Source organism: Ursus americanus, chromosome 36 (genome assembly GCF_024610735.1).
Source record: "Ursus americanus isolate L20-20 chromosome 36, mUrsAme1.1.p, whole genome shotgun sequence".
Taxonomy (NCBI): Eukaryota; Metazoa; Chordata; class Mammalia; order Carnivora; family Ursidae; genus Ursus; species Ursus americanus.
The window spans coordinates 7,610,616-7,638,613 of record NC_142162.1 but is presented as its reverse complement, the minus strand read 5'-3'; the positions used below and the strand labels follow the sequence as shown (position 1 = coordinate 7,638,613).

The 27,998-nt window shown below is 45.0% G+C and overlaps 1 protein-coding gene and 1 long non-coding RNA gene across 3 annotated transcripts in view; one reads left to right on the top strand and one right to left on the bottom strand.

The window, feature by feature from the left end:
• Positions 1 to 23,610, top strand: part of MYO5C (myosin VC) — a 95,799-nt gene extending 72,189 nt beyond the window's left edge. For both annotated transcript variants that reach the window (XM_045812174.2, XM_045812175.2), the window contains 12 exons: positions 1,272 to 1,365; positions 1,819 to 1,882; positions 2,973 to 3,141; positions 6,663 to 6,750; positions 9,597 to 9,695; positions 10,969 to 11,123; positions 12,713 to 12,802; positions 15,712 to 15,862; positions 16,522 to 16,804; positions 19,976 to 20,150; positions 20,568 to 20,648; positions 22,181 to 23,610. In XM_045812174.2, the coding sequence (XP_045668130.2) occupies positions 1,272 to 1,365; positions 1,819 to 1,882; positions 2,973 to 3,141; positions 6,663 to 6,750; positions 9,597 to 9,695; positions 10,969 to 11,123; positions 12,713 to 12,802; positions 15,712 to 15,862; positions 16,522 to 16,804; positions 19,976 to 20,150; positions 20,568 to 20,648; positions 22,181 to 22,333 (1,602 nt within the window). In that variant the 3' untranslated portion in view covers positions 22,334 to 23,610. The remainder of the gene's footprint in view (positions 1 to 1,271; positions 1,366 to 1,818; positions 1,883 to 2,972; positions 3,142 to 6,662; positions 6,751 to 9,596; positions 9,696 to 10,968; positions 11,124 to 12,712; positions 12,803 to 15,711; positions 15,863 to 16,521; positions 16,805 to 19,975; positions 20,151 to 20,567; positions 20,649 to 22,180) is intronic.
• LOC148107033 (uncharacterized) lies at positions 8 to 8,574 on the bottom strand. The gene is made up of 3 exons (XR_015723151.1): positions 8,442 to 8,574; positions 7,775 to 7,985; positions 8 to 100 (listed from the first exon to the last, which is right to left on the bottom strand). It is a non-coding gene; the product is annotated as an uncharacterized LOC148107033 (long non-coding RNA).
• Positions 23,611 to 27,998: the final 4,388 nt, after the last annotated feature.

The following is a 27,998-nucleotide window of genomic DNA, read 5'->3' as shown; positions in this document are numbered from 1 at the left end:
TGCTTCTCACCTCATGTTCTCAAGAACTTCTCTCTTCCATGATGCCTGTTCTTCCGCCTGGAGTTTGTCTCCTCCTTTCTTCTAACTCAAGCCTACAGCCCTGGAGAAATGGTAGAGGAATCTCCTGACTGAAGGAACATCCTTTCTCAACCCCACATCACCTGCAACCACCACCCCATTTCTCTGGGGGAGCTGGCCAGGCTTCTCGGTGGCCACATAACGGATTTCGGCCAATTCCCCACAGCCACGCCATTCTGCCATATGCCCCGACCACTGACCAGTGCTGCCTGCGCACGGCTAAGCCCGAAGCATTCTTTTTCACCCCTATCTTATCTGTCAGCAACATTTGGTGACGTTAGTCACTCCCTCTTCCTCGCTGCTGTTTGTTCTGCCACGTTCCAGGATACCACGCTTTCCTAACAACCCACCTCACTGGCTACCCCTTCCCAGCTTTCTTACCATTTCCTTCTCCTCTGCCTAACCTGAGAGTATTAGGAAATCTCTGGGCTGTGTCGCAGGTGAGGAGATGTGACCCGGGGCATAGCAGACATGTGGAGCAGTGATTAAGGACCTTCATGTCTTTGTTTATTCTTTGGATGAAACTTTAACGAGGAACAGTGCAGAGCATGCATCCAAATGCACAGACAGGTATTCTTCCTGTGCACGTCAGAGGCACGGGTGTTTTTGCACACTTGGAGGACAGAAAAACTACTTATCTGACTGAGGGTCAGATGAGTGACAGTTAAAGGTGAGTGACATTTAAAGAAATATGTAGATAGACAAGGACAGAGGACCGTGAAACATACTGGATCATTCCAGACCTCCACTAACAGAGCAGTGCACCACCTGGAATTCACAGGGCACAGGGGCACCTCTTTGAGATGATTTTTGTGTTTCTAGATGAGGAGATGACATCTCTGAGCCTGGGCCGAAGAGGCTGGCTCACCTCAGCAGAGCCCCCACACGCCCTCCCAGACAGTGTACTTCCTTCCCCCCAAGAGACCCCGGTGATATCACGGTCGTAGCTGTGTGACAGCCACTCCTTCCAAACGTGCTGGTATGGCTTGTGACTCTGTAGATCTTGAGGTAAAAAAACCATAGCGCCAAGCCAGTCTGAGGCCTTGGCTGGCCCTCCTACACAACTCTACCAGACGTTCGCTCCCTGGGGTTAAACACCTAGGTGGTCTAGTTTGCTTCTGAGTAGTTCTGAGACTTTGAAGTTCACAGACAAAACTGTTTTATATTCAAATATTTCTAATTCTTCTCTAAAGATGATCCCAGATTTCAAACAGCAGATTTCAGAGCTGGAGAAACAGAAGCAAGATCTGGAAATCCGCCTGAATGAACAAACGGAAAGCATGAAAGGTAATTGAAATTGTCATGAAACCACTTCTAGAAAACGGATTCCCATGTCCAGGAAATGACAGAGAAGTCATTGTAGCCGGGGATCTCGAACTCTGGTTCTCCAGGGGCCCAGCCAGGTGACGTAAACGTGAGAAGTGGGCTGAGCGGAGGGGACGGTAAGGTGCCTGGAATTTAGAGGCTCAATGGCTTCCAAGCTCCGTTGATTGTTGCCAAGTGGCAATGTTGACCCCACGGTTGCTTGATAGTCCCATCTTTAGAGAAAAGCCAGAAATTCAGATTTTTATCTGAAATATCACCATTTTGGAATAATGGCGTTGAAAAAATTTTAAACATCGTTCAGACCAAACAAAACCTAATCTCAAGCAGGAAACAGCTTAGGACTGTCTCAAAGCATGACCAAATGCAAATCAAAATACGGTATGGACCCCAAAGTAAAGACAGTTCTCACTACAGGAAAACTGGAAGAATTGTCTGATCAGTTGAACCGCAATCGAGAAGAGGAAGGAACACAAAGAAAGTAAGTGTTAACGTGTATGTTCTTCAGGTTCCTGCTCAGGTAATGCTTTTCTTCTCTGAAATTGTGGGAGATACCAAGATACGTTATTAAGCCAAAAAAGCAAGGTGCTGATTAAGGTATATGATATATTACCATTCAAATGTGAAGGAAAAAAACATATATGTACACACCACACACACACACACACACACACACACACACACACACACACACACACACACACACACACACACACACCGGGAGAATATACAAGAATCAAAACTTTTCTTGCTTCCAGGGAGGTTAACTGGATGGCTGGAGCACAGGGGAGGGGACATATTTTACCTTTTATACCCTTAGAATATAAATTATCTGTTCAAAAAACTGATGAAGTAAGACTGTATGAGAGAGAACAGATTTTCTTATAGCAGACCATTTAGGGTAAGGCTTGAAATCCGTGTGACAGAGAATCTTCACTGATAATCCCCCCAGATCTGCATCTTGACCAGCAGAGGGCCTGGTGCTGTGGTGGAGCCCTGCAAGGAAAATGCTTTGCTGACAGCTCATTGACATACTTAATTTTCAGAGCCATACACGGATGCCCTATGTCCTAGAGAGCATTTTTAGTCATGTGACTTTATTGGTAGGATGGGGATGAAATGAGAGCCCCGAATAGTAGGAAAGTGGTGAGACACAGTCTTGGATCTCTTTTGATAGGGCTACTACTTCTCTCTGATCCCTGGCTTTTTGAGAGTCTGGTCCCCAGGCTGTTCACAAAGGAGATAATCATTGGGCTTTTGGTCATAAGGGTGTGAGTGGGTGTGGATATCCCGGGGGAGCAGTCACCATCCTTTGGCAGTGTGGAAGCAAAAATCTCTTATCAGGTTAAGGAGACTGGGGCAGTCGTGGGTAATTTTATACCCAGCCAGCCCTGATCTTCACCCCCACCCTGACTTCAAAGGCATTCCTATTCAGGTACTAGTCCCCTTACACATAAATTGGCCAAAGTGTTTTCCTGTCTTTGGAAATAATCAGTGTTTGCTATGACAATGACAATGACTTCTCCACTACGGTCAAACTGATGCCAAAATTTCCTTTATCTTTTTCTCAGGACCATCGAGGCCCAAAATGAAATACACACCAAAGAGAAAGAGAAGTTGATCAGTAAGATTCAAGAAATGCAGGAGGCCAGCGAGCACTTGAAGAAACAATTTGAAACTGAAAGTGAAGTCAACAGTACTTTCCGGCAGGAAGCATCTCGTCTAACTATGGAAAACAGGGTGAGAAGTTCTCCAACTTGTTGATAAATGACTGTGTGCAGATGTCACCCAAAGCGGGGACATGACACTGAAAGCATACGATGAGGGGCGCGTGGGTGGCACAGCGGTTAAGCGTCTGCCTTCGGCTCAGGGCGTGATCCCGGCGTTATGGGATCGAGCCCCACATCAGGCTCCTCTGCTGGGAGCCTGCTTCTTCCTCTCCCACTCCCCCTGCTTGTGTTCCCTCTCTCGCTGGCTGTCTCTCTCTCTGTCGAATAAATAAATGAAAGCATACGATGAACAGACCCAAAGCTGTTCCGTCAGAGCAATCTGTGCCCAGTAGACAGGTGGTCTCTGAGTTTGCAGCCTTCTGCTGGGGGAGCCTTGGGGACTTTGCTGGGCCACACCAGGGAAAAGTAGCGGGATGACAAGAGGAGAGATGAGCACTGTCCCGTGGATGGCACCCATCTGAGATGAGCATGTTATGGTCTATAACAAGCCTTTGCCCATTAAAGGGCCATGCTTACTTTGGGGCTATGCCCTTCCTCCAATTTTTCAAGTCAAAATGTTCCTCTAGGGAACGATCATAATGGTAGGTGGCAAATGTTTTACATTGTTAACTCTTCATCAAATTGTGTATGCCCTGGCCAAAATGAAATTGGGCAACTCTCAGTCAGTCCCCAGCAATTCTTTGGAGATTTGATTGGTGTGTGAAACCCACAGGGCTGGGAAGCACCATAGTGGCAGTCGGGGCACTTTCCTAGGAGTCGGACATGCTCAGGCGCCTTCCTAGCCTGGCAGTCTCCAAGACTATGACCTGCACCCTTTTTAGTCAGGGCCCCCCATTTCTTATCTCACAGGAAAACCACGATAGGGTACAATCATATTTTGCAGGATCAGGATTTAACTTTGCTGAGTAATTATATCCAAAGGAATCCAAAGAGCTTACCATTTAATAGAAAGTAACAAATTCCAGTCAGGGGCACCTAGATGATGACCGTCTTTTTCTGAGGGGGATACAACTTTCTCAGAGAATAGCTCCTCAGGTCACATCAGAGAAGCAACTGCCCGCTGCTGTGAGAGGTGGTCCTGCCTTTGGCACCGGGGCCTGTGTGTGCGTCCCTGGGGCCTCAGCTGGAGCCGGTGGTAAGGGAGAGGGCCGGTAGGTGGGTCGCGTGTGTTGCGCAGCTTGCCCCACATGGAACGGTCACTGCCTCACTGTGAGCGTGCGGCTCTAGGTTTCGTCAGTCCCTGAGTCGTGTGGGATTTGAGTGTGTTTCTGATGCTCCAACTCAGAGGAAGGTGTGGCGAAGTCCCACTCAGTGCCCCTCCTCAAGAGCCCCCTGTGTGGGGGGCTCGGTTCCCAGGCAGGGCCAGGCCACGCTGCTCCTTCCACAGTGCGCAGAGCCGGGGGACGCTCATAGCTACGTGGTCATGCCAACAGCGTATTCCCGAGCCAGTGAGTAACCTCGGTGTTGTAAATGAGCAGATTAATACACAACAAAAGAATATAACTTCTATATATTAGGGGGTGGATTTTGCCCACAAATGAGACTTGACTGTATTAGTTTCCTAGAACTTCCAAAACAGATTACCACTAATTGGTGGCTTAAAACACCAAAAATTTGTTCTCGCAGTTGTGAAGGCCAGAAGTCCAAATTCAAGGTGACAGCAGGGCCACGCTCCTCCAAAATCTCTAGGGGAGAATCCTGCCTTGCTTCTTCCCGCTGCTGGGCTCCCAGCGTACCTTGGTTTGTGGCAGCATAACTCCAGCCTCTGCCTATGGCTTCACATGGCTGATCTCTCTGTGTCCTTTTCTATTAGAAGGAGCTTCTCACTGGACTTAGGACCCACCCTAATCCAGTGTGATCTCATATGGATCCTTAGTTTAATTGCAACTGTAAAGACCTCGTTTCTAAATAAGGTCATGTTCTGGAGTTCTAAGTAGACATGAATTTTTGAGGAGACACTATTTGACCCACTACGTGATTTTTGAGTCAAAGAAAAATCCTTATTAAAAAAGGGAAAAAAAACCTTTAGTGATCATGTCACTATGTATCAAAGAACTTCAAAATTAAAGCTAGATGTTATTGTTGCCCCTTAAGTAGTAGAGATCTTATGGTGCTAGTGAAAACACTGCAGTGGGCACCTGTCACGCATGGTTTCCAGGAACAGAAATTGGCGTCAACTTTCCCAGGGGTGATTTGAAGGCAAATATCATGGACCTTTGGAATCACATTCTTTTTGACTCAGTCACGCAACTTCTAATATCTTAGTATCCTAAGTAATTAGATATGTGAACAAAGATTTTTGTTCGGAGTGTTCATCACATTGTTATTAATTGTAGCAAAAAAAATCCAACAATAGTGGATAAAATAAATTGTTGTGTATCATATGACTTAGGTATAAAAATGACAGTTTGCATATATGAATGACATGGGAAAATATTTTCAGTATAATGAGGAAAAATATAGAATTTAATACTTTATATGACCCAAATTTTATAAAATGTGTGTGTGCTATATTAGAAAAAAAGAAAGGAATGAAATAAAATGTGAACAGTGGTTTCCTCCCAGTTCTCATTGGCTGGTAACTGTTATTATTAGGTGTATCCTAGACTGGACTGAGACAGGAGGGTGGACACTGTACCCACACACCTGCTTGTAAGGCCGGACAAAGTTCCTAACATGCTTAGCCGGAGACCCAGAACCGTAGCAGGGGACAGGTGGCCACAGGGTAGAAACAGCACAGTTTCCCTTGGTGCCGAGAGCCCCCGGAGGGCCCACGGCTATAGTGACTGCATGGTGGGCACTGCTGGGTCTGAGAAGCCTGAATCCTTTCTGAGTCAAAGCCCTCAGAATTCAGGAAGAACCTAAACACTCTGCCCTTTCTAAGAAATATGTACAGGCATCCAGGACTCTGCTGGTTCTTGAGCCAAATTTTGCATGGACAAGGAAATCCCCCTTATCAGGAAGGAAACGCAAAGCCGGGACCCAAATCTCGGAAGTTTCTCTGCCTCCAGCTTCTGATATCCAGAGAACCAGTTTTCACCCCTTTGTATTTTTCCATTCTCTATAATGGGCGTTACTTCATTAGAGGAAAAATAGATCAAGATAAATAGGGCATATCTGTACAATAGGATATTATTCAGCCACAAAAAGGAATGAACACTGATACATACTTGAAACTGATGAAACTCAAACACGTGATGCTAAGGGAAAGAAGCCAGACACGAAAGGCCACGTACTGTATGATTCCTCTTATGTTAAGCATCCAGAAGAGGCAAATAATAGAAAGTAGATTGTGGATTAACAAGGACTGGAAGGGACTAGGGGAACATGCTACAGGTTTTTTTCTGGTGTGACAAAAATGTTCCAGAATTAGATGATGGTGATGGTTGTACAGCTGACTTTAGAAGCCCATGGGGTGTGCACTTCCAAGTGCATTGCATGGTATGTGAATTACAGCTTAATAAAGCTGTTACCAAAACATAGATTAAGATGCTTCTAAGCTAATCTCTTTGTTTCTTTTGATTTCTGTAGGATCTTGAAGAAGAGTTAGACATGAAAGACAGAGTGATTAAAAAGCTACAAGATCAAGTCAAGACTCTGACCAAGACAATTGAAAAGGGTAGGAAAAATAACATTCCCTTTCCTACCTTTTGAACTGTCAGCTAAGGTCAACATGTGTTGTTTGTTTCTGATGTGGTCCAGTCATTGAAACTCAAAGGAATGATTCTCACCTGGCGTGGGGGTTGGAGAGAGGGTTGGGGCTCAGTGATAGGCTTATGGAAAGACCCTTTGGACCAGAGGATAGCTCACCAGCCCTCAGAAAATTCCAGATGCACTCATGTGATTGTAAGGGACACCCTGTAATGAATACTTTTAACCTCATCTGCTATTAACTCTCCTCTTGTGAAAATGAAACTGTGAACAAGTTTCAGATATAACTGCTTTGAAATCCTCTTCCTCTCCCAGTTGCATAGGAACAACATCTCCAATTCTGTTAGAAGAAAGAAGTAGAGAACTAAGAAGCTAGACGGTAGTCCTGGACATAGACTGAACTTCACACTTGAATGCCCTCATGAGCTCCTGTGGGAAGGACTGCGTGCCTTTCTTTCCCTCATCTGCTTCTGAGTCCCTGAACTTTTTTGACTTCTCTCTCCTGCGCTCTCGATTCCCGCTCCGTATTGCTTCCTCTTCCTCCCAGCCTGGATCACTGAGGCTGTATCTCCAACCGTCTGTTCCTTTTTCTGTACTCCTTTCTTTGAAGAGACCCGTTACTGCTCTTTATTGCATTCTCACCTCAATCTCAAAACGCCCATCACAACATGAGGATCTTTCTCCTTCAGTCGTTAATGACAAATGTCAGTCTGCCCCACGAGGGCAGGGACCACGTCTGCCCTTCCCAAGGCCCCACTGTGTCCCCGTTGTTGGAAACAATGAATGAACTACCATCTCAACACAAGGATTTCCAAAATCCACCTCCCACTCCTCACTTCTTTTCCTGAGTCCTGGCCCCTCTTCGCCTCCAAGACGACGGCCTTCAACTCCACGCGTCTAAAGTAGAATACATCAGCTTCCCTTCCTATATTAGTTATCTGTTGCCATATAACAAACTATCCCCAAGTTTAGCAACTTAAAGCAACACACACGTAGCAACACAGAGTTTCTGAGAGTCGAGAATGCAGGAGCAACTTAGCTGTGGGGCTCTGGCTCTGAGTGCCGTCAAGTCGTCAGCAGGGACGCAGTCACCCGAGGGCTTAATGGGCTGCAGCATCAGCTTCCAGGCTCGGCCACATGACTCTTGGTAGGAAGCCAACATCTTTTGAACACTCCATAGGTGCCATTTTGCTTCCAGAGTCCCTGCAAGGAACGTGCCCAGATACAAGTCACCACGCTCAAGAATACCCTAAGTAGAATATCCTTATCAGGTGTTTCTGCCTCCTTTCTTGTTCTTCCAGGCCCACATGCAGGGTACCAACGAGACGTCATTCTCCCCATACACAGTATTGCTTAGTAAAACAGTTGACATTCTACCTTTATTAGTCTCCAAGGGAACAGGGCTAATCTATTAGCAGGAGAAATTCTCATACAGTAATAAGAAAGTTCCGTTAACTCGCTACCTGCACCACCTTCTTTTTCACCCACCAGACCCTCCTCAGCCTTCTTGGCCCAACTGCTGTGCTGCCTCCTTCATGTGCTAAGAGTTCCAGCCACTTCTGTGCGAATTCTTATGCCCCCTGTATTAATTTCCTATGACTGCTGTAACCAATCAGCCTAAAATGAGTGGCTTAACACAACACAGGTTTATTATCTTACAGTTCTGGAGGTCAGAAGTCCAGAATGGTTTTCACGGAGTTAAAACCAATATGTCAGCAGGGCTGTGTTCCTCCTGGAGGCTTTAGGGGACAATCTTTTCCCTTGCCTTTCCAGCTTCTAGAGGTCACCCACATTTCTTGGCTTATGGATCCCTTCCTCCATTTTCAAATTCAACAGCATAGCATCTTCTAAATCTTTCTCACTCTCTAACCTCTGTTTCTGTCATCACATCTCCTCTCAGAACGGACATGAATCTTTGGCGACCAGAGGGCTGACTCTGGCTCACTCAAAGGTGTCCGTATTCCAATCCCCAGAACTCGTGAGTAGTCATGTTACTTACACAGCAAAGGGGAGTTTGCCAATGTGATTAAATTAAGGATCTTGCAGTGGGGAGATTACCCTGGGTTATTTAGGTGGAACCAGTACAATCACAAGAGACCTTATAAGAGAGCGACAGGAAAGCCAGAGTGAAAGAAGGTGATGTGACAATGGAAGCAGAGAGAGAGAGGGACGTGGTGACAGAAGTGGAGGTCAGAGTGATGTGGCCACAAGCCAGGGGGTATGGGGAGCTTCTGGAAGCTGAAAAAGGCGAGAAACGGATCCTCCCCTAGAGCTTCCAGAACTCAGCTCTGCTGACACTTTAAGTCCTACATGGGAGGTCCATTTCGGTCTTCAGAACTCCAAGCACTGTGAGATGGGAAAATTTGTCGTGTGTTAAGCCACTAAATTTGTGCTAACTTGTTACAGCACATAGGAAACTAATACAGCCCCCTCAGGACCATGCAGTTTTGTACTTTGCTCACCAGCTGTCCCGCGGATCTTGTTTCCTTGACTGTGCGTCAGCGTCTGGAAGACAGAAGCAATAGCTTGGCTTGCTTTCTTATCCACACGGTGCTGGACTCATGCTGGCTCTCCTGAGGACCCTTCACGCATAACTCCACCTTACAGAAGCAGTGCTGCACATTTATAGACTCGCAGATAGGAATCCCCGCCAGAGGAATTCTTCGAGATTAATCCAGTTTCCATTTATCTGAAAGCCACAGCGTCGATGTGGCAGCCAGCCAAACTGGGGTGGAGAGAGACAGAGTAGTCTCGTAATAAAGCCTCTAGACATTGTTTCTGTGAATTTAGCTGATTGTTTGCCTCTGCCTGCAGGCAATGATGTGCCCTTGTCCTCGGGACCCAAGGAGTACCTTGGAATGCTGCAATACAAGACGGAAGACGAGGACAAGCTCATCCAGAACCTCATTCTTGGTAGTGAGATCTGGAGCTCTGGGTGTTTGCTCTGTCACTCATTGCTACGTCCTGGGTGGGGGCCGTCATTCTCCTCCTCCACTGCTGCTTCTCCAGCCCAGCGTTTCTCGGCCTCCGCACTGGTGACCAGATAATTGGTTGTCGTGGGGGCTGTGCATTATAGGATATTAGGTAGCATCCTTGACTTCTACCCTCTAGAAGCCAGGATCAGCCCCTAGTCCGGACAATAAAAACAGACATTGCCAAACATCCCAAGGGAGCAGAATTGCCCTCAGTTAAGAAGTGCTGGCCTAACCCCTTCCTAAGTCTAATCATAGGATCCAGATAGAAGACACAGCCTCTCACTTTTGGTCTTAGCTCAGGAGCTGTGGTGGAAGTAACTGTGGCTCCTTGTTCTATTTGACTCGGCTGAGAATTTTATTTGCAGGCAATGTGATGGAGGCGTCCCAGCCACACCTCAGTTACAGGAATGTTCCAGTGTACACACTGAAGGGTTGGTGGTCTTAGAACCAATCTTACAAGACTGTCTTCACCTTGAAAATCACATGGTTTTCCAGTGGGAAGGAGCAAAGCTGCCTTTCTAGCAGCTGGTCTCAAGATCTGAAAGTAGAACTGATGTGTAGCCTAACTTCCTTGTCTTCTAAGTGACCTCCCCACCCCCGCACAGAGCGCATGAGCACCTGTACCCTTCCCTTTCTACCCTCACAGGTGCACAGCTCCTCTTCGTTTCCCTGTCTTAATGCAGCCACGGGGAGGTCTTTGTTTGCTTACCTTAGCTCTATAAAGTTTCTCTCTTCCCTTTACCCCCCACGCCTGCCGTTCTCTTGTCCTCAAGGCTGGCGAGGCCTCCTCCGAAGAACTATTGTGTGTCTATTTTCCTAATGCAAGGCAGGTGCATGTGATCACTGAGATCATATCCCCTCCCCACATTAGAGGCTGGAGTCGGGTGCAGGGACTCGCGGTTCCTCCCTTACATTGGAGGCCTGACATCCAGGGATCCATGCCAGGGAGAAGTATAACTTCTGTCTAAACTTCAGCCTTTTAAAAAAGAGAAAGTACTTTGCAGATGAGAAGTAAGAGGAACCAGTGGCACCTGTATATTTTTGCCAAGGAGAGCCAGACTGAATTCCTCCAAGAGAAAAGCTATCCCTACTATGCATTCAGGCACGGTGTCAAGTACAGAAAAGCAAATAAGGCCTGCCCCGTAGTCAGAGGCTCCTTATGGGGAGAGCTGACTCTCGGCTGTAGTGCTCACCAGCTCTTTCTGCTCCAGACTTGAAGCCTCGTGGCGTGGTGGTGAACATGATCCCGGGGCTGCCGGCTCACCTCCTGTTCATGTGCGTACGCTATGCAGACTCTGTAAATGACGCCAGCATGCTCAAGTCCCTCATGAACAGCACCATCAATGGCATCAAGCAGGTGGTTAAGGTAGGAACTGCCTTTGACATTGGCCCTTGCTATTGTGGTTCCTTTACGAACACCTTAAGGATTCATCCTTGGCCCATCCTTCATCTTGAGTCCTTGGTGAGCCACGGGATTCCTCAGACTAGTCTGAGGCCCACTCAGGGAAAGAAGCCAAGCTGCTTGGAAAAGACAATTTGGGTCAGGGTTCCCCAAGGCTAAAGATCTGCAAAAAGACCTCAAAGCCTTACCTCGAAGACTACAACCTGGTAGCCACCACCCCCACCACTTCTACCCTTTCAGCGGGTGAGATGCCCAGCCACGAGGATTCGTTATTCGCCAGGAGTTAGGAATAGAGAATTAACATTTGTCTGCTGTTGAGTGCTTTCTGGTTGCTATATTCACGAGAGCCACCAGAGTGCTCTTGGAAGGGACCCCCAGAAATTGATGTTCTCCCGGTCCATAATTTCATAAGATGGGTTTCCTTAGGCCCCACGTGCATTGTGTCCCAGGCCATAGGCACACAGTATTGCCTCATCTTGCTGCTCTGGAATGTTTAAATATTTAGGAACTAAAAGATGCATGGCATGAGGTCTATAAATCCTTTCCCACCAGCATCTCCCATCTCAACTTCCCCAGTGACTCCCAGGCCTCTGCCTTTGTGGGTGGCCAGGGCCTGCCCCTCGCCACTCCAGCGTGCAGCACTTTAAAGCAGCCCTCACTTGGCCCACATACCCAGTAGTCTCTGTGCCTTTCCATCCAGCCCCAACTGCCAAGGTGCTCACACTGGCAGGCTCCCCAGTTCCTGCAATCCAGCCCCTGCTCCAGAAAGATCACTAGTAATTCCTCTTGCTAAATCCAATGGGTTTCCCTTAGTCCTTATCCTCTTCTAATGAACAGAAGCATTAGGTCCACCCTCTGAAACTCTCCTACTTTGTCCCTCAAATTCCAGGACTTTCCCAGTTTTCCTCTTACCTCTGACCATGGTACCTCCTTACCTTCTCCGTGCCTCTTCCCGCTGCCCCACAAGCAGGGCTGTTCTCACCAGCAGAGTCCTTGATTCCCAGCTCTTGTCCCTCCAGCCCTTTCCTTCAAGGACAGCATTCTCTCCCGTCTCAGGAGACTTTCTCAGCTGTCCTCTTGCACCAGCATCTTTCCATCCTCTGAGAGTTTGTAGCCCAGTCTCGGTCCATTGTGCAGGAGCTCAGCCACCCATTTAATTGTGTCCTGTGTATGTTACGTTATGAACGACCTTCTTCCCGATCAGAATGTGAACTCTGAAAAAGAAGGACCCAGACTCACCTTTACCGGGCATTCCTGCAGTGCCTGCTTCACATTTCATAATAAGTGACATAAGCCAGACAGAAATACTTTGCAAACCACAACCTGCTAAGTAAACGTAAGAGCTTATCATTACAGTATAAATTTAATAAAAAGTCTTCGGTGAATAAAAAAAGAATTCATTCTGATCAAAAGCCAGCAGCTGACCAAACTGGTAGGATACACCTGTTCTTGGCTCAAAGGCACCAGTAGTCACCAAATCCAACTTTGTCTTTCTTGGGGCTTTTTTGTTGATATTGTTTGTTTGTTTGTTTGTTTGTTTGTTTGTTTTCAAGGAACACGTAGACGACTTTGAAATGCTGTCTTTTTGGCTTTCCAATACGTGTCATTTCCTCAACTGCCTGAAGCAGTACAGTGGAGAAGAGGTAGGGACACTTGCCCGTTCTGTGTTCTGTGCAGACTGCTGGTCTATAACTTCCTCGTGAAGCCAGAGCTCACCACGGGGCTTGGGGACATCACCAGCTCCAGGGGTAGCCTCTGCTCCAAATAGCTTCTGCTTTCCATCTCAGCTAGGAGGCCAACTTCACATTACTGGTTGGACAGAAGTCATAGAAGACTTAGAAAGAGGCCTGGACCTTGGGCATGATATTGAGCCTCACTTTTCCTTGAGTTTTAAATCAAGGAGGTCGGGGCACCGGGGTAGCTCAGTGGGTTAGGTGACTGCCTTCAGCTTGGCTCATCATCCCATGGTCCTGGGAATGAGCCCTGCTCAGCGGGGAGTCTGCTTCTCCCTCTCCCTCTGCCCTTCCACCCCTTCTCTCTCAAATAAAATCTTAAAAATAATAATAATAAATGGGGGCACCTGGGTGGCGCAGTCGTTAAGCATCTGCCTTCAGCTCAGGGTGTGATCCCAGCGTTCTGGGATCGAGCCCCATGTCAGGCTCTTCCGCTGGGAGCCTGCTTCTTCCTCTCCCACTCCCCCTGCTTGTGTTCCCTCTCTGGCTGGCTGTCTCTCTCTGTTAAATAAATAAAATCTTTAAAAATAATAATAATAATAATAAAAACATAAAATAATAATAATTTAAAAATAATCTACCTCAATGAGGTAGATTAGATGATTTTTAAGTTTCTGGTTGTGAAATTCTGAGGTTTTTAGTATTATGACTCTAAAACCCAACCTTTAGATCAAAGTGACTGTTCAGAGCTCTTCTCTTTGCAGGGTTCTGGTCATTCCTCCACAATCTGTACGTCCTTTGCCATTCCAGCTCTGCTCCCAAGGGGCTGACATCAGAAAGGAATTCTCCACCTTCTAGTGCTCACAGAGCCAAGTGTCATTGACCTAAAATAACAAAGTAGCTTTTAGGGTTTTCACTGCTCTCCCAAATGTTTGAACCGTTAGTGGTCCCACCAGCAGTGTATGAAGCTTCCAGTGCGTATCTTCACCAACACTTGATACTGATACATTTTAATTATTTACCAATCTCATTGGTATAAAATGATACCTTGCTGACTTAAATTGCAATTACTTGATCACTAGTGGGATGAGGAATCATTCCATGTAGGGTCACCTGGGTGCTCAGTGTGTTGAGCATCTGACTCTGGGTTTCCACTCAGGTCATGATCTCAGGGTCAAGAGATCAAGCCCGAGTAGGGCTCTGTGCTCAGCAGGGAGTCTGTTGAAGATTCTCTCGCTCTCCCCCTCTCCCTCTGCCCTTCCCTCTGCTTGCACACACTCCCCCCCACCTCAAATAAATAAAATAAATCTTAAAAAAAAAAAAAGAAGTCACTCCACATGCTCACTGGTCATTTGGGCTTCTGTTCAAATTGCCTCCTGACATCTGTTCTCCCTTTTTTTTAGAGGTGATTGTTTTTCTTATTGATTTGTAGGAGATCTTTATATACCATGGATAAACTGTGGCTTGTCTTATAATTTTCCTTATGGAGTGTGTTGTGCACAATTTCTGAATTTTGGCTTTGGCATATCGATCCTATTCTTTTATGACATGCATTTTAGTGTCTTCAGGAAATTCTTCCCTTCCCTGAGATCATGGACTGATTCTCTTACTTTCTTCTGAACTTCTATAATTCAAATTTACAGCTCACAATTGTGCTTTCATCTCTACAGAATTGGTGTGATTATTTATCCCACAGTGTGTGAAATAATGGTCTCATATCTTCTTCCATGTGGATAGCCAATTGTCCCAATGAAGGAAAAGTAAAATAAAATATTAGTAACCCTACTAGTACTATAGGACAAAAAGAAAAAGAAGTAAAGAAAATCCGACCGCTGACGAAAAGGAATACCAAAAGGAGCAGGGGGCAAAGCCCAGTCCACTTAAAACAAACTGGCATGTGTGAGACATTAATGAAAGAGGATATTATTCAACACCATTTATCTTTCCACCCTTTCTTTGCCCCCTCAGCCTTGTATACAGTGTTCTTTTCCCAGTCGGCATGTTTTTTTCCATTGCTATATTTTCATTTCTATTTCAATGGTTCTTTTTTCACCTCTGCCTCTAAACATTATATCCTCTTCTTAATGCTTTTTCTTTTATCTCTTTGAAATGTTGAATATATTGTATTAGTCTGGTTGTGCTGTGATCACAAAATACCCCAGACGAGAAGGCTTTTAAACCACAGAAATGTATTTTCTCACAGTTCGAGGGGCCCGCAGTCTGACACTAGGGGGCCAGCACGGCTGGTTCCTGCTGGGAGCTGTCTTCCTGGCTTGTGGCCTTCCCACAGCCTTTCCTTGCTGCACGGGTGTGGAAGGAGACACACCGAGCTTCCTGGTGTCTCTTATTAAAGGGACAATAATCCTATCAGATTAGGACCTCACACTTAGGACCGCATTCGATCTGAATTGCCTGATCACAGGCCCCATCTCCAAATACAGGCACACTGGAGGAGGGGCTCCAACATATGAATTTGGGGGCATCACAAACATTGAGTCCATAGCACACATTTTAAAATATTTCAGATTGATCTATGCTCTATAATCATTAAGTCGTGAATCTCATGTATTGCATGACCTCTTAGAGCTGTTTGTTTCTTTTGGTGCTTTGTAGGCTTTTTTGACGAGCTTCCGTGGGAGTTGTTTTGCAGTGTATTCTGTAGGTGCGGGGGGCACGTATCTGTAGGGTGAGGAGGCAGTATGGCGACAGTTAGTGACAGAGATTAAGCAGTACCACAAGCGTGCAGAGCTCGTTTCATACAAATCGGACACTAGGTTTTAAAGTGTAGGAGCTCATCGGAATGTCTGTAACAGAGGCAGTATTTTAATTTCCCACATGTCTGTATCATTCTAATATTTATATGCTCACATTACTTTCAGGAATTCATGAAGCTCAATAGTCCACATCAGAATAAGAATTGCTTGAACAATTTTGACCTTTCAGAATACAGACAGATTCTGAGTGATGTGGCCATACGAATATATCATCGGTTCGTTGTTGTGATGGAAAATAACATTCAACCAATAATAGGTACGAAAAGAACTGATGACCAAAAAATATTCATGTTCGCCCTGAGACCTTAAGAAAATATATCTGGTATAAGGAATGTGATTACAAAGAATGTAATTTTAAAACCAGAAAAGTTTAATTGTGTCAATGTCTACTTTTTAATTCTTTTTAATTGCTTGAAATGAGGACCTATATCGAAGTACGTGGTTCATAGTTTCCTGCCTGAATGAAAGGGAGATTCTCCTGAAGGGAAAGACTAGGGAGACCGGCTGCTACTCAGGGAGCTAATTCTAGGTTGTAACTAAGCATTTTTGAAATCTTAGAGTCCCCCTCAAATTCTTGTATACTTTCTTCAGATTTCTGAAATTTAACTACTTCAGGCTTTAAATGGTTCCAGACCATGAGTTACCCGTTAACCTGCTCCCTCTCCTGTGAAGTTGAAAGAAGAGGGACTCCAAGCCTCCAAGAGGAGCTGCTGCCCTGTTGTAAACAGCCATGCACTCGGTCCCCTTCCCCCCACGCCCCGGGGCTCCTCAATCCTTGATCCTCTTGCTTCCCGTCCACTGCTAACTCCTGCGGAAAACGTCCCACCTCCTGGAACAGACCCAGGAGAGCACTGGGAAATGTTCTCTGGTTGTCCCCACCGTGTGTGCGAGAAACGCTTGTGTTTTCCTGTCCAGTGCCAGGCATGCTGGAGTACGAGAGCCTGCAAGGCATTTCTGGCCTGAAGCCCACAGGCTTCCGGAAGCGGTCATCCAGCATAGATGACACGGACGCCTACACGATGACGTCCGTCCTGCAGCAGCTGAGTTACTTCTACAGCACCATGTGCCAGAACGGCCTGGACCCTGAGCTGGTGCGGCAGGCCGTGAAGCAGCTCTTCTTCTTGATCGGGGCCGTCACGCTGAACAGCCTCTTCCTGCGGAAAGACATGTGCTCCTGCAGAAAAGGCATGCAGATCAGGTAAAACCCAGAGCCTCCGCTCACACCCAGAGGCGGCTGGGAGACGTCCGGGGCCACACGAGGCTGCCCCCTCCGCGTGAGCTGCACTGCTGGGGTGGGGGGCGTGCAGGAGGACTCTGGGAAACGGGCAGGGCTGCGGTGGGGCGGTGCCCCGCCCCCCCACCTGCCCCCCACCATCACTCTGCACCAAGCTAGCTTAGCGCTCAGGCCCAGGGCCTTCCTTCAGTGGTTCAAGACTAGTAACTAGTACTTGTATATTTTAAATCCTGGCCCTGGGTGCTTATCGTATACTCAGCCGGTATATACTGACTGTCACCTCTGTGACCCGCACTGCGTGGAGGAGGGCACAGGAAATGAAGGAAAGATCAGCTTGATCCCTTCCTCTAGAACCTTAGCACAGCCAAATAACAATTTAAGGCAATTACAGTTAAGTCACAAGTGCTGCAGAGAGGAGATCGTGTCTTGCTAGAGGTGGTTTATCAGTTTTACGGATCCTTTCGAATAACCGGTTTTGGCTTTCATTGATTTTTCTCTATTTTAAAAAATTTAATTGATTTCTGTTTCTGTCTTTATTAGGTCATGTCTTCTGCTTGCTTTGGATTTATTTTGCTCTTCTTTTTCTCGTTTCTTAAGGTAGAAGCATTGGTTATTGACTTTGAGATCTCCCTTTTCTAAAGCATTTAATGCTATAAACTTCTCTCCAAGCACTGACTTTATCCCATAAATTCCGAGATGTTCTTTTTCATTTTTGTTGAATTGAAAACAGTATCTCATTTCCTTGGAGTCTTACTCTTTGACTTGTGGATTATTTAGAATTATGTTGTTTCGGGGGCGTCTGGTTGGCTCAGTCGGTTAAGCGTCTGCCTTTGGCTCAGGTCGTGATCTCAGGGTCCTGGGATGGAGCCCCGCATGGGGCTCCCTGCTCAGCAGGGAGGCTGCTTGTCTCTCTCCCTCTGCCCCTCCCCACCATTCGTGCTCTCTGTCTCTCTCTCTCTCTTTCAAGTAAATAAATAAAATCTAAAAAACAAAAAAAGTATGTTGTTTCATTTCCAAGTATCCAGACACTTTCTTGCTACCTTTCCGTTACTGACTTCTAGTTTAATTCCATATGATCAAAGAACGTATTCTTTCCGTCACACTCTTGGAAACAGAAGATAGAATGGTCGTTGCCCAGGGCTGAGGAGAGAGGGGTTAGTTTCAAGTCTGCGAGATAAAAGAGTTCTAGGGCTCTGTTAGGTAGCATGGTGCGTACAGTTAACACCTGTGCCGTAGTTAAGATGGTAAATTTTATGTGTCTTTTATCATAATAAAAAAACAATCTCAGGGTACACCTGGGTTGCTTCCATATCTTGACTATTGTAAATAATGCTACAATAAGCATAAGGGTCCATATATCTTTTTGAATTGGTGTTTTCATTGTCTTTGGGTAAATACCCAGTAGTGGAATTACTGGATTATATTCCACCACTGAGTTTTGAGTGGGAGAATTAACATTCTCAACATCCAGATTAAGGAAGGACTGTGGCAGGATTATTAAAAGGGATAAGATGGGAAGCCCAATAGGAATCCATTGTAATAAGAAGTCAAACTAGTGGGGCAAAATTACGGTGCAAAAAAGGAGGGAAACCAGTATAAGAAATGGTATCTCACACTCATTACATCCCTATGGAATATACCAATTCAGCATTATTGTCCCAGTGTTATAATGACCCACATAGGGAGATGCTAAGTTAGAAGGTCCGAGCTAAAAATGACCTTAGAGATCACCTGGTTCAACGCTCATATTTTTAAGTTGATTTATTTAAGTAATCTCTACACCCAACGTGGAGCTCGAACCTACGACCCCGACATCAAGAGTTGCTGCTCCCCCCCCTGAGCCAGCCAGGTGCTCCCAACCTCAATTTTTAAAAACAGCTTCCTGATAATTTACATGCTGTAAATTATCCATCTGTTTGTCCATTCTGTAAACTATCTCTGTATCAGTCAATGGGTTTTGGTATATTTACAGAGTTGGGCAAACATCACCATAATGTAATTTAAAACATTTCCATCACTCCAAAGAGAAGCCTTATACCCACTAGCAGCAGCATTCTTGTCTGCTACCATATCCCACCTCCACAGTCCCCTCTCCCTCAGGCTAGGCAACCACGAATATATTTTCTTTCTCTGTAGGTTTGCTTGTTCTGGACACTTTTATAAATGGAATCATAAAATGTGTTGTCTTTTGTGACTGGCTTCTTTCACTTAGCATAGTTGTCTAAGTTCATCCATGTGGTAGCATGTATCAGTTCCTCATTGCTTTTTATTGCTGAATAATATCCCACTGTATGGACATACCACAATTTGTGTATCCATCAGTTGGTGGACACTTTGGGTTGTTTTCATTTTTTGGCTATTATGAGTAATGCTGCAGTGAACATTTGTGCACAATTTTTTTATGTGGCTATGCTTTCAGTTCTCTTGAGTATGTATCTAACAGTGGAATTGCTGGGTCATATGGCAGTTCCATGTTTAACATTTTGAGGAACTGCCAGCCTGTTTTCCTTAGCAGCTCTACCATTTTATATTCCCACTAGCAATATATGAGGGTTCTTAACACTCTCTTTTACCCAGAGAGGGTGAGTAACTTTCCAAGCTCACACAGTAGATTGGTGGGACTAAAACCCAGGCCCCTTACCTTACAAACTTGTGATAATTAGTGACAGAATCAAGAATAAAAACCCCAGTGGACTGAATGAAAGCTTTCTACCAACTGAAAATTTTCTGCCAATTTAGGAAAAGAAATCAGTTTTTTATACCAATGTAAGGTCTTCAAATATCACTAGGATTTTTTCCTTTAGTAGATTTTCAAATCCGTTATTAAGGGTATTTTAATAGATCACTTTATAAGTTATTGAAGTCACTGCTTTTTGCTCAGATTTTCCCCAAAGTTTATAGCTGGTATAGCTCCTCACCCTAGACCATCAAGATCCTTAGAACCATGGATCATGAGAGTTGATCATTTGGTCCAAGCCCCTCATGTTACAAATGAAGAAACTGCTGGACCATGGTCCTAAGGCTCTCAGTGGACTCAGGTACCCTCTCAGGACACACTGGGGGATTCGGCACCCTCCCCTGAAGTGTTCTCAGTGGATCACCCGCTGTTCTCTGTTTCTCTGGCTTTTACTCCAGGTGCAATATCAGCTACTTAGAAGAATGGCTTAAAGATAAGAATTTGCAGAACAGCTTGGCCAAGGAAACTTTGGAACCTCTGTCTCAGGCAGCCTGGTTGCTTCAGGTCAAGAAGACCACAGACAGCGATGCCAAGGAGATCTATGAACGCTGTACCTCACTGTCTGCTGTGCAGGTGACCGGACTTGCTGAGTGTGTCCCTGACCTTCACCAACAGACCATATGATTGGGGTCGCCCTTTCTGGCTTAGCCAGCCATAGGGTGTGTCTGAGTCTCTGTGTGCTCTTTGGGGTGCACACATATCTCCCAAGGACCACCTTCTTATCTAATAAGCACTTATTTAATACTAACTTAGGACTTAACACAAAAGTGTATATGATACATTCCCTGCCCACTGAACTCATAGATGTGTATGTAGGAGGGAGTGGGCAGGGGTGAGGAAGGAGGCCAGAGCACATGGCTCCTAGAGCCACATTACAGTATCAGGGAACTACATGTGGTTCCCAACAGTTCCCAAACCATCAGAATCATTATTTCATGGACAGACTTGTCATTTTTCATGGTCTAACACCATCTTATGTGCTGTTTGCAGATCATAAAGATCCTTAATTCATACACACCTATAGATGACTTTGAGAAAAGAGTGACTCCATCCTTCGTTCGCAAAGTACAGGTAGGATCCTTAAGGATGTACCTTTCAATTTTTAGTATAAGAAATTCAGGGGACACCTGGGTGGCTCAGTCAGTTAAGTGTCCGACTCTTGATCTCAGCTTGGGTCTTGATCTCAGGGTTATCAGTTCAGGCCCCATATTGGGCTCCACACTGGGTGTGGAGACTACTTTGAACGAATGAATAATTGAATATTGAATTAGTGGTATAGAAATCTAAGATTAAAGCACATTTACCAAACATGCAAATGAAAGGCACTTAGCAAAAGCAGCAGTTTTCCTGTCAAAAAATGCATTTTATTTAATCTTGTAATTTTATTTTAAAAGATTTTATTTATTTATTTGAGAAAGAGAGCACAAGCGAGGGGAGAAGCAGAGGGAGAGGGAGAAGCAGGCTCCCCGCTGAGCAGGGAGCCCAACGTGGGGCTCGATCCCAGGACTCTGGGATCATGACCTGAGCCAAAGGCAGACGCTTAACCCACTGAGCCACCCAGGCGCCCTCAGAACCCATTTTAGCCTTGGTGAGAAGGGAATGAAAACACCAAAACCGTGATTTACCTGCTATGTTCCTTCAGCGTATATTGTTTATTATTAGTCTTCTTATCAGTACTGTGCAAGGGAGCAGAGGCTGAATGGAAAAATGTGTATCCATTTTTCTCATTTTAATCCCTAAAGTTTCTTCCCCAATCAACTAAGGCATCAGTTCTCAAAGTTTGGTTCAAGGAACCTGTGGGTCCTTGAGACCCTTTCAGGGGGTCTGCAAAGTCTTCCTTTTTCCAAATACATATGTATGAAGCAGACTTTTTTCCCTATACTTCAACCAAAATAACATATCACCATAGGTCGAATGCAGAAGTGGATATGAGAGATTTCACCGGTCATATTAAGTCAGACATTAAAAAGATTTACAAAAATATAAAACAATACCGCTTCCTACTAATTTTTTTTTGTTTCCAAAAATAGTTATTTTTCAACAAATGTTTACATGCCTTGGGTTTGTTCATGTTATTTTAATGAATTAATATTTTAAATTATTGTTTTAATTACTAATATGGTAAATATCAATAGTTAAACCCACATACACAAAAGCTCTTTGGGGTCCTCAATAATCTTTAAAGAATATAAAGGGGTCTTGAAACAAAAAATTTTACAAACGACTGAACTACAAAGAAGGATAACTGCTAGAAAGGTTTAATACTTCAGATCTACTCATGTTTGGGCTTAGAATTATGCCACAAGAATGGATAAGAATGGTCAACGTATCCAGTTACAGTCAGTCCATCCTGTGGGGAATTAACTTCCGAGGTGAAACAGAACAGGTAGGTAAATATTCACGACAGCTGATTGGAAATCCTGCATAGACCATCTCACCACGGGATTATGCTGTTAAAAGGCTCTTTTGTGCGTTCTCTCACGGGATTTTGGAAGATTTTCAGTGAAGGTGGAGTTGTGTTTTCCTTACTCTAGACTTGTAGATAGTTACAAAGCAGAATGCACGGGTTTCCTTATTCGTTTTTCCTCTGGTTTTACTTGCAGGCTCTCCTGAACAGCCGGGAGGATTCATCCCAGCTGATGCTGGATACAAAATATCTCTTTCAAGTTACATTTCCTTTTACCCCCTCTCCACATGCTCTGGGGATGATCCAGATCCCCAGCAGTTTTAAACTAGGCTTTCTCAATAGATTATAGCAGGAGAAAGAGAGGCAGTGTGCTTCTCCCTCAGAAGCTAAATGAAGATCAAATATGAGGGATGTAGTTTATTCATCGGAACTGGAAATGCTTTGGAATGTGGTGTAAGGAAGAACGTAAGCATTCTCCAAGATAGGCCACATCTTCTCCTGCTCCCGGTGATGGTGTCGCCACTGTCATTTTGTAAGAGTTAACACACACTAGCTGGGGTTGGAAAGGCCACGTCTACCTTCAGAATCACGCCAGCTTTTACTGGGGTTCCTGGAAGGCCTGTGCTTTCTTCCAGGTGACTCTTGTCTAGATCTGTCTTATGACAGGGCTCCCCCCAGAGGGAGTAGGATCCGGGGACACGGTGTCTCCTGTTTTCTAACATTTGTGTGAAGCCCAAGTACACTTATGAAGCCACCAGTGGGTTCCAGGGTTGAGTCCAGGAAATAATCCCATTTGGCCACAAGGTCCTGTCAAAAGTCCTCTGACCCCATGCCTCCTGCCCGGGGTGGGCGGGGTGGGGTTCACTGACTTTTTACTAAAAATGAAAAATAATTTATAATGAAAAATACTTATAATTTCAGACCCCTCTAGTTTTTAAGAGAATATTCAATCTGAAATGAATCATATGAAGTACTTTATGTTATATATTCTAAAACAATTATATTATTAAAATTAACTGCCATGCCATTTATCTCTCTTCTGAAAGAACATTTCTTTAAATTTTATCTGCCAGCACATTTGCCATACTTTTTCATTGTTCATACAACATCATCTTTAAAAACTAAGTTTAAAAGGCAACTTAAATGATTTTCTCTATCTTTTCAGCATTCAAATACATTCTTAAATTTTCCCATAAAAATAAATGAAGAATATGTCAGTTCCTCCTTTTGAGAAACCAGTGTTTCCCAAGTTTTATGGAAACGGACTATCCCATGTACACCCCCCTCCCTGCCCAAGCCTTCTCGTTCCTTCCTTTCAGAGCATACGATGTCATCTGACCAGCCCTGCTAGCCTGTGGCCAGTGGTCCCAAGGCTCCTCTGCACCATTCTGAGAATCCCAATAGCCCTCTGCTTCGGACAGAGTCACAGGCAGTAGCTGTGACTATAACACAGACATATATCTTAGGAATGGAAAGAAAACATGATTATGAAGCCACAGCACCCTAATACGTAATGATGCCTTTTCATATTATAAATGATTTAGTTCAGTTTGATACACTGTATAGGAAGAAATGAAAAGTAGAACTTTTAAATATTTTAATCAATAAAATAAATTACCAAATGAATTGGGTCAGGTTCTTTCTTTTTTCTTTTTCTTTTTTTTTTTTTTAAGTAGCTCCACACCCAGTGTGAGGCCCAAACTCACAACCCTGAGACCAAGACTTGAGCTGAGATCAAAAGTTGGATGCTGGGGTGCCTGGGTGGCTCAGTCATTAAGCATCTGCCTTCAGCTCAGGGCGTGATCCCAGCGTTCTGGGATCGAGTCCCGAGTCAGGCTCCTCCCTTGGGAGCCTGCTTCTTCCTCTCCCACTCCCCCTGCTCGTGTTCCCTCTCTCGCTGGCTGGCTCTGTCAAATAAATAAAATAAATAAGATCTTTAAAAGTTGGATGCTTAACCGACTGAGTCACCCAGGTGCTCTGAGTCAGGTTCTTTTAATTGCTAGGAGATTACATTTTTCTTAGGTGCACAAGATTTATGCCTTTCTTTAAAGATTGTATACTTAAAGATGCTGGAATCTTTATAGATTCATAATATCTCATAAAATATATATAAACATTTTTAGAGGGGAAGTAAATATGCCCTAAGTCCTGGCTCAGGCCGTGTCTCCATGGGCTCCCAGATGGTGAGAGAATGAGGGGCTATTCACAGGCACTTGGCTGGGTTTCTGACCTGTGGCCTCGTCTGTGCCCTTTCTCTGCTCCCCATCACCCTTCCTTTCCGGTTCCCATATGTCAGGGTTCATGCCTGTTTTAACACTCACCCTGGGCTATCAGCCGGTGCTATTGCCCATCTCCTCTGCTACCCTGTGAGCTCCTGGAGAGCAGGCCCACGTCTCACTCATCCCTGTGCTCATCTTAGTGCTGGCGAGACGGGGCAGAGCTGCAGGAGCAAGGTCCTATTAGAGGCAGCAGGATTGGGGGCACGGGGGTTGGTCAGCCTTGGGAAGGAGCAGATCTTGTCTGGGAACAAGGAGGCCTGCAGAGGTTGAAAAATTGATGCATGGAGAAGGGGCGAGGGGCATGTCTCCCACATCTCAGTCCGTCCCACAAAGCTGAAGGTGGGAAGAACGGCCAAAATGAAGAGGTGTTGGTGGGACGAGGACTGAGCAGGCGGGAGGTGCTAATAACAGTCCCAGGTGAATGTCAGGGTTGCTCAGTGGAGTGGAGCATAGATTCATGAGGGTCCAGCCTGCCAAGTCTGCCTTCTCCAGAGGACAGAACGGAGCCCATGCAACAGGCCAACAGAGGTTCCGAGGGCATCTGCTGTGGAAGGACAGAAGGTTGCCATCGGCAGTGAGTGCCCGTGGGAAGGGACAAAGCGTCTGAGCCGCGCCGCCCGGATAAGGAGATTAGAGGCACAGCTTCTGCTTTCGCACCTCCACCTGGGAGCTGCAGCTCTGACTTCTTGGCGGTCGCTCCGAGTGTTGCCTCTGTGGAAGGTATGTGTGTGCTAACAGTATACGAGCATACTCGGGTTTCCCTGCATGCTCGGCTGAGTGCTCTACGCGCACACCAAGGTGTCGACTGGGCATCCTGTGAGGCGGGAGCGCAGGGGAAGGGCGGCGGTGGTTAATCCGCATGTTGTAATTGTTCTACAACCCACATGTGCTTCTTCTGAAATAATAGGAAGGTGTTTTGTTTTAAAAATGTATTTAGTGTTGGCATCAGGGAGGGGAAGATTAGGCATCTGTAAAGTCATATAATGTTTTAAAAATTGATCCAGGGAACGCTTTACGTGTCAACATAAGCCTCAGAATGCAGCTTATGGAATAGGAAGAGGATTGGGGTTTGGGGGGGGGGCGTTCAACATTTATTCATTTTAGGGCACCTGGGTTACTCAGTTAAGTGTCTGCCTTCGGCTCAGTTCATGATCCCAGCATCCTGGGATCAAGCCCCGCAGCGGGCTCCTTGCTCCGCAGGGAGTCTGCTTCTCCTTCTCCCTCTGCCTGCTGCTCCCTCTGCCTACTTGTGCCCTCTCTCTCTCTGTAAAATAAATAAATAAAATCTGTTTTTAAAAAAGATGTATTCATTTTAGAGAGAGAGAATGTGCGTGTGCACATAAGCCGGGGGGAGGGGCAGAGGGAGAGAGAGAATCCCAAGCAGACCTCCCTCTTCCCCCCCCCACTTCTCCCCACTGCTGAGCTTGGAGCCCTTCATGGGGCTTGATCCCAGGACCCTGAGACCTGACCCGAGCCAAAATCAAGAGTTGGTCACCTAACTGCCTGAGCCACACAGGTGCTCCTGGAATAGGAAGAGGTTTTGATACAAACATTATATAGTCATAAGTCTGTGAGATATACCCACATTATCATGTGTATCAAAAGTTCATTGCACATCACAAGTTATCTCGTCTGTTGATGAACACTTGGGTTTTTCCAGCTTGGGGCTCTTGTGAATAAAGCTGCTATGAAATTCCTTTTTTTTTTTTTTTTTCTTCGAGGATGTAAGTATTTGCTTCTGATGAGTATATATCCGAGAGTAGAACTGCCGGCTCACGGATTATATATGTGCGTGGCTTTAGTAGGTCCTGTCAACCAGTTTTCCAAAGTGGTCATACCAATTTATACTCCCACCAGCAAGGAAAGGGGTCCAGTTCTCCACACCTTGCCCACACATCAAATTGTCAGTCTTTTAAGTCTCAGGTATCCCACAGGGTAAGTAATGGTATAGCAGTGTGGTTCTCATTTGCATTTCTTTGATGACTAATGATATTGCTCGTTATATGTTTATTGAGCATATGAATGTCTGCATTGGTGACGTGTCTCTTCAAAGCCTTGTATTTAAAAAATAATTTTCAATGCAATAATGCACATAACATAAAACTCAGCATTTTGTTTATTTATTCATTTTAAAGATTTATTTATTTTAGAGAGATTGAGAGAGAAAGCATACAGTGGGGAAGGTCAGAAGGAGAGGGACAGAGAGAATCTCAAGCAGACTCCCCAGTGAGCATGGAGCCTGATGTGGGGCTCAATCCCACAACCCTGAGATCACGACCTGAGCTGAAATCAAGAGTCAGATGCTTAACCGACTGAGCCACCCAGGCACCCCCTAAACTCAGCGTTTTAAAGCATACATTTCCGTGGTTTTTAGTATATACACGACGATGTGCATTATCTAATTCTACAGCATTTCCGTCACCCCAGACAAGAAACCCCATACCCATTAAGCGATCACTCCCCGCTCACCCCTCCCCCTGCTGAGGAGCAGCCTGTAATCTACCTTCCATCTGTATGGATTTGTCTATCCTGGGCATTTCGTATAAATGTAGTCACAACTAGTGGCCTTTTGTGTCTAGCTTATTTCACTTAGCATAATGTGTTCAAGGTTCATCCGTGTGGAAGCATGGATCAGAATTTCATTCTTTTTTTATTGCCAAGTAACATTCTACTATAGAGATATACCACATTGCGTTTATCCATTTATCAGTTCATGGATTTGAGTTGTTTCCACTTCGAGTTTAAATGCTGCTACAAATATTCATGTACGCGTTTTCGTGTGAGTATGTATTTTCAGTTATCATGGGCATATATACCTAGGAGTGGATTTGCTGGGTCATATGGTGACAGCTCTGTTCAACTTTCTAAGGAACGGCCAAGCGGTTTTCCATAGCAGCTGCGCCATTTTACATTCCCAGCAGAAAGCATGCGGGGTTGCTTGCCCGTTTTCAGTTGGGTCATTGAAGCATTATTCTAAAAGGAAAAACTGGAGATACCCTATATATCCAATAATGAGAGGTTGGTTTAATAAATCATGGTACTACAGGTGTAGAGTAATATTAAAGCTATTACCGAAAAACAGATCTCTAAGTACTAACAGAATAAATTAGGTGGAAAAAAGCAAATAGCTAACAGCCTTATTTGTATAACTCACAGCTCTATCTGTGGTGTCAGAAAAGTCTGGAAGAATATGCACCAAATGTAAATGTGAGGAGAGAGCGCAGAGCAAGTAGTGGGGACTTTCACTTCTAACTTTCCATCTTTGATCTGTACTCTTTTGAAAATAAATACGGGGTGGTGGGGTTTTGGTAATTTTTAAGCTATATGTTTAGGTGAAACATTGCAAGGAAGGTTTGTGTTTGGCTTGGGGTGAGGGGAAGGTCTGAGAAGTTCTCTGGATTACTGCAGAACCCCTTCATGTCAAGGCTTGTTAAAATGGGACATTTTTATCTTGTCGAATGCTCATTGAAGCATTTGTTCGAGCTGTTAAAAGTTCCCTCATCATAAAAAGGATTATTGACAGTAAGGATGGTAGAATGCACTATAATTAAATTTGGGCATGGTATAAATGCTAAGTGACGAACATCAGTATGTAAAAACCATAAAATCTACTCTGGCATATGCCTAAATGTGGACCAGGAGTCTCTCTGGGCAGTGGGATTATAGGTGATTATTTTCTTCCTTATGCCTTTTTGATTTTTCCAGACTGCAAGGCCCATGTATAATGTTTCTAGT